This window comes from Ptychodera flava, chromosome 12 (genome assembly GCF_041260155.1).
Source record: "Ptychodera flava strain L36383 chromosome 12, AS_Pfla_20210202, whole genome shotgun sequence".
NCBI classification, from domain to species: domain Eukaryota; kingdom Metazoa; phylum Hemichordata; class Enteropneusta; family Ptychoderidae; genus Ptychodera; species Ptychodera flava.
Window position 1 is genome coordinate 43928536 of NC_091939.1, and position 6076 is coordinate 43934611.

Genomic DNA, 6076 nt, shown 5'->3' on the forward strand with positions numbered 1-6076 from the left:
CCATTGCACATAGCAAATCAAAGCATCTACTGCTTTCAACATTCATCTGGCAAAAAAAGTATCTTTAAGGTAGTATTCATTGTTGTCAGTTTGGTGCTTGTCAATCAACATTCATCTTGTTTAAAGACAATAATATCAAATAGGTGATGTTGTCTTCGTCTGTACGCTGTTTGACAATCTGCATTCATGTCTTGATAAACCAACACTGCATAAAAACCCTATAATACTTACTGTATTAACATGGATTATTGCCTGTATTTTAGCTGAAGAGTGCATATACAGATAAATACAGTCAAGAATCCATTTTTTGTATTCAGCAAGCCTGTATTCATGTGGATTCATGTGAATTCACGTGTATTACACTATAATACAGGCAACTCATTAATGTGAATTTATCTGAATTATTGGGTTTTCATGCAGTGCAACATCTAATAGGTAGTCGTCCTTGTCGTCCGTGTGGAGGTTGTCAATCTACAAGTTTACATGTCAGTACATTCGTGTGTGTTTCTAAGGCTTTGTTAACCATCAAACTGTACTTTAACCCTTTAAGGCCCATTACTAATATTGATACATGTGACCTGTGCTCCCCACTCTAAATTTGCATATCAATACCCCAGCCTCCCAAAACTTTCTCACTCACACAGCAAACTTTCACACTCACTGTATAGAGGTAAGTTACACACTGCAAACACACAACTTAGATATGATACTACACCAAAATTAAATTCTGAGAACAATATTAACATTTTATTTCTGAGTTAAACATCATTATTTTTCAATATATTACAAAACACCTGAACAGGTGTGTCTTCCATACAGCAAAAGTACAATTACCGGTACATTCTCAGTGCTGCAAAATACTACCATGGTATTCAATGAAACATGTGTTTTTACACAAATACACAGCACACAACTTGCAGCCAAAGATAGTTTCCACTGGGTAACCCTTTGCTGTTTTTCTTTTCAACTTTGAACAATGCCTGCATACTCTTTTTGGCCTTTTAGCATTTGGATCCATTTTTTCACACTTGTGTGAGTGAATGTTGATTATATTGAGACTATTTTCTGTTGCTGGGGTTTGGGGATGGGGACCTCTCCGTTTCCTATTTGTGTACCCTGCGATCAGCTGACTGGACAAATCTAATTTGTAGTTGATACCTGTGTACTTTCTTCTGTGGTCTGGAGTATGTGCAATTTTGTACAGTATGAAAGAATTGACAATCATACGTTGCAGAAAAAAGAAAAACAGATACTTCCAGTATTTCATGTATTTTTTCGAGATTGAATGATAAACTGCCAGCTGATCACTTCTATCTACCCCCCATATAGCTATTGTATTCTCGTATCACATGGGGAGTAAAAAAAGTTTTCCTAGTCTGGTTTTCACCCCACGGAGGAGAAATTGTTGTCAGCATTCTAACATCTCGAGTGTCGAACCACTTGTAAGCAAAAAGCTTCCCACTCTGTAGAACAACACAATCCCCCTGTTTCATTTTCTGTTTTGTTTTGATTTACTGTGGAAGACCCTTTCGATTCTGTCGAATCGTACTGGTGACATAAACATCTCTGTCAAGAAGATCAAGTGCAAGCTGTACACTACTGAAGAAATTATCATAATAAATATGATGAGCCATGTTGAAATAACGCTCGGTCAGATTATACACAACTTGGTACCCAAGCCCTCTCTCTGGAGATTCTTTTTTCCCTGTGTAGGGAAACATATCGAGAGTGTAGCCAGTTTTAGGGCAAGCAGCGGACCAAATTTTGAAGCCCCATTTCACTGGCTTTCCAGGCATATACTGAATCATGTGAGACCTACCCTTAAACTTACACATGGCCTCATCAATTGCAATTTCCCTGTGAGGATAGTAATGTTCAGGAAAAGTCTTTCTAACAAGATCTACCATTGCTCTGACTTTGTATAAACGGTCTCTCTGGGGGTCCCTTGCATCTGGTTCATTACGTGAGTCACTCAAATGGAGATACTGGCTGATTTTCATGAACCGATTTCTTGGCATGACCTTGGAAATTCCAGGCACATTCAACCGATCATCACTTGACCAGTAGTGCTTGACTTCAGGGACTTTGTGCATGCCCATGAGAATCATCATTCCAAAGTAGGCCCGGAGTTCGGTTGCGTCTGTAGCATACCACTCTGAGTCACGGCGACCGGCTTGCTCTTGCTTGAATTCTGCATAGGCATTTGTTTCCCGCACCAACAGCTCAACAAAATCTTCAGTTAGAAAAAGTTCAAAAAAATCAATCGGCTGCTTTGAAAAGTCCAAGTTGTGAGTCGGACCGGAGAATTCATCGTCAAAAGCAGGAACGGTAGTTTCCTCGGTGTCGGATGTCCACAATAAATCAGCCGCGTCGGTCGTCTCACTTTCATCGGTGACGTCTGCGTCAGCTATCAACAGCTGAACCAGCTCAGCGGGATCGATGTCGCTCTCATCATCACGGCCTTGGACATTTAATTCATGCTGTAAGACAGCTTCATTGATTTCTTCAGCCGTGAAACCTTCAAATTCAGTGTCTGAGTCCGAATCACTGAAAAACTCTCTCAAAATATCGGCTGCGCTGACTTGATCGGTACGTCGACCGCGCTCACTGATGTCTGGCGTAGCCGCTGTTCCGGGTGGTGTATCGCCGACGTCCAATGTTGTGATTTCTTGACTGACAGCAGTCATGGTAATCGATACCAAAGAACGCACAATTCAAAGAAGCCGACAGGAAATTATCTCAGAGAACTATTTGTAAAAGTACTGTTATGGAAATGAGTCACAAAGTTTACAGTTCAAGAGTTCAGGCCACCATGCATGCAGACGTCTGAGATGCTAATTGTTTACAAATGGGCGCTACATCGCCCGCGAAAAAAACTTTCCTGCCGTAAATCATTATGCCCATATATGGTCTTTTCACTGTGGTCATGTTGCTCAGTAACTGAATTTTCCCGCCTTGAAAAGTGAAACACCCAATAGCTTTTAGGAAATGTGTAATTAGTGTTTTGATTGACGTACACAGAAGGGCCTTTTTATTCCGCATCGGGATTTGGACTCATGGTGGCGCTGTGCCGTTTGATTCCGCTATGGGATTCAGAGTAGGGACAATAGGCAGGCCGTATTTTTCCGCACTGGGCGTTAAAGGATTAACGAATCTCCCAAAAACGCTTTTGAATATAGTATTTTCCTTCACTGAATTTTGGCCACTTGATCCAAAAACAAGTCTTTCCTTAAATGGCTTAATGATAAAGGTTGTACTGCCCCAGTGTTTGGTGATATTTTTAAAAGTTTGTCCCAATATCTATCAGCAAGGTCACTTTTACCACTTTGTTTTGGAATACTTATGAGAAAATGACTTCGCATGAGCTGTTATACAGCGGTACATTCAAAGGAATGATGTTTCATTAAACAGTAATTGAATATTCATGAATGCATTACAGCGCGAGTGCTTTGATAGAAATGGATTTATATGGTACACAAGTCAAATACATCAATTTATAGGTGCATCTCTGCTTGGCCATATGACTGTGCTTCAGTATATAATTTAATTTACTTTGCTAGACATTGTCCCTATTGCTGCTAGTTGGAATGACATCATCATCTGCCAAGGCAATAAAAAGCGGTATTGAGCCAAAAATGAAACATTTTGTACCCACTTGGCATGCATGTTATAGCAGGTTCACACAGGGAACTCCTGTTTAATTCATTAGGTGTTCAGGGGTCTTGAAATTTCAAACTAAAATGCAGCACTAATGGCATGCTATTAAGGTCTTGTTCAAACCAATTTTCTCTGATTCTGACGGAAGAACTTGGCAGGATAAGGATTAAATCTGCTAGAATGAATGAATTGATATAGTCATTGAAATAATCGTTGTTATGAAGTACCTTAGAATGACTTGTTGTCTGGCATAAGTTTATTGAATTGATAATTATAGTAGATGAGTTTGATATAGTCATTGAAATAATCGTTGTTATGAAGTACCTTAGAATGACTTGTTATCCGGCATAAGTTCATTGAAATTGATGATTATAGTAGATGAGTTTAACCCCAGTTTAATAACGTCAATGTTCCTGAATAGTTTCAGGGGGAGGGTGGGAGAGGGGTTTGGTTGGGGTCACTCAGAGATTATGGGCAATTGGGGAAATGTTGAGAATAGTTCAATCAACATGCACTTTCGTGAAAGCAACTGCTTCAATTTATGTTCATCATGTAATCAACTTTCTGCAAAATGGTTGTCATCGTCGTGCGAATGCCATAGGTAAATTTATGAGTTTAGAGTCAAGTACGGCCATTCATGACAAGTGTTGATCAATGATAAACTCCTTGGAAAGACTCATCTTGCTAAAACTAAAAAGTGTTATAGTTTCCACTGCCCAAGGTTTGGTCATGTGCTGATGAAATTGTCATCATAGCAATGTCATCTCTGGCAAATTAATTCTTAAGTGACTATGAGTATTTTGCGTAAAGGGGATATATTTAAGTTGATGGCCACAATATATATGCTTGCCCGTAGATTTGTATCCCAGATGTCACTTCAATTTTTTGGGCAAGCTTGGGTCCTTTAAAAAGGTTGGGCAGCAAAAGCAACATTTTTGGGTAAATTGGAATATGTTTATAGTAAAGGTTGCCATCAATTGCACATAGTAAATCAAAGCATCTACTGCTTTCAACATTCATCTGGCAAAAAAAGTACCTAATAGGTAGTTTTCATTGTTGTCCTTTTGGTGCTTGTCAATCAACATTCATCTTGTTATAGACCATAATATCTAATAGGTGGTGTCGTCGTCGTCCGTACACTGTTGGACAATATGCATTCATTTCTTGATAAACCAACATCTAATAGGTAGTCGTCCTTGTCGTCCGCAAGGAGGTTGTAAATCTAGACGTTTACGTGTCAGTACATTCGTGTGTGTTTCTAAGGCTTTGTCAATCATCAAACTGTACACTTAACGCATTGCCCAAAAACGATTTTGAATATAGTATTTTCCCTCCCTGAATTTTGGCCACTTGATCCAAAAACAAGTCTTCCCTTAAATGGCTTAATGATAAAGGTTGTACTGCCCCCAGTGTTTGGTCATGTTTTTATAAGTTTGTCCCAATAGCTATCAGTAAGGTCACTTCTGCCACTTTGTTTTAAAATACTTAAAAGAAAATGACTTCGCATGACTTGTTATAGAGGAGTAAATTCAAAGGAATGATGTTTCATCGAACAGTAATTGAATATTCATCAAAGCAATCGCGCTGTAATGCATTTGTGGAAATGGATTTTTTATGGTACACAAGTCAAATACATCCATTTATAGGTGCGTCTGTGTTTGGCCATAGGACTGTGCTTCAATATATAATTTAATTTACTTGACTAGACATTGTCCCTATTCCTGCTAGCTTGAATGACATCATTATCTGCCAAGGCAACAAAAAGCGGTATTGAGCCAAAAATGAAACATCTTGTACCCACTTGGCATGCATGTTATAGCAGGTTCAGACAGAGGAAGTCCTGTTGAGAGAATTAGGTTTTCAGTAGTCTTGAAATTTCAAACGAAAATGCAGCACTTTTGGCATGCTACTTAGCTCTTGTTCAAACCAATTTGCTCTGATTCTGATGGAAGAACTTGGCAGGATAAGGATTAAATCTGCTAGAATGTATGAATTGATATAGTCATTGAAATAATCGTTGTTATGAAGTACCTTAGAATGACTTGTTTTCCGGCATAAGTTCATTGAAATTGATGATTATAGTAGATGAGTTTAACCCCAGTTTAATAACGTCAATGTTCCTGAATAGTTTCAGGGGGAGGGTGGGAGAGGGGGTTGGTTGGGGTCACTCAGAGATTATGGGCAATTGGGGAAATGTTGCGAATAGTTCAATCAACATGCACTTTCGTGAAAGCAACTGCTTCAATTTATGTTCATCATGTAATCAACTTTCTGCAAAATGGTTGTCATCGTCGTGCGAATGCCATAGGTAAATTTATGAGTTTAGAGTCAAGTACGGCCATTCATGACAAGTGTTGATCAATGATAAACTCCTTGGAAAGACTCATCTTGCTAAAACTAAAAAGTGTTATAGTTTCTA

The 6076-nt window shown here is 38.9% G+C and overlaps 1 protein-coding gene across 1 annotated transcript; it reads right to left on the reverse strand.

Annotated features, from left to right (window-relative positions):
- Positions 1-1511: 1511 nt before the first annotated feature.
- LOC139146331 (piggyBac transposable element-derived protein 4-like) lies at positions 1512-2687 on the reverse strand. The gene has a single exon (XM_070717738.1). The coding sequence runs from the start codon at positions 2685-2687 to the stop codon at positions 1512-1514; it is 1176 nt and encodes a 391-aa protein (XP_070573839.1).
- Between the last annotated feature and the right edge of the window lie 3389 nt (positions 2688-6076).

Coding starts and splice junctions, on each gene's coding strand:
- LOC139146331 (XM_070717738.1), bottom strand. CDS start 2,687: ATGACTGCTGTCAGTCAAGAAATCACAACATTGGACGTCGGCGATACA.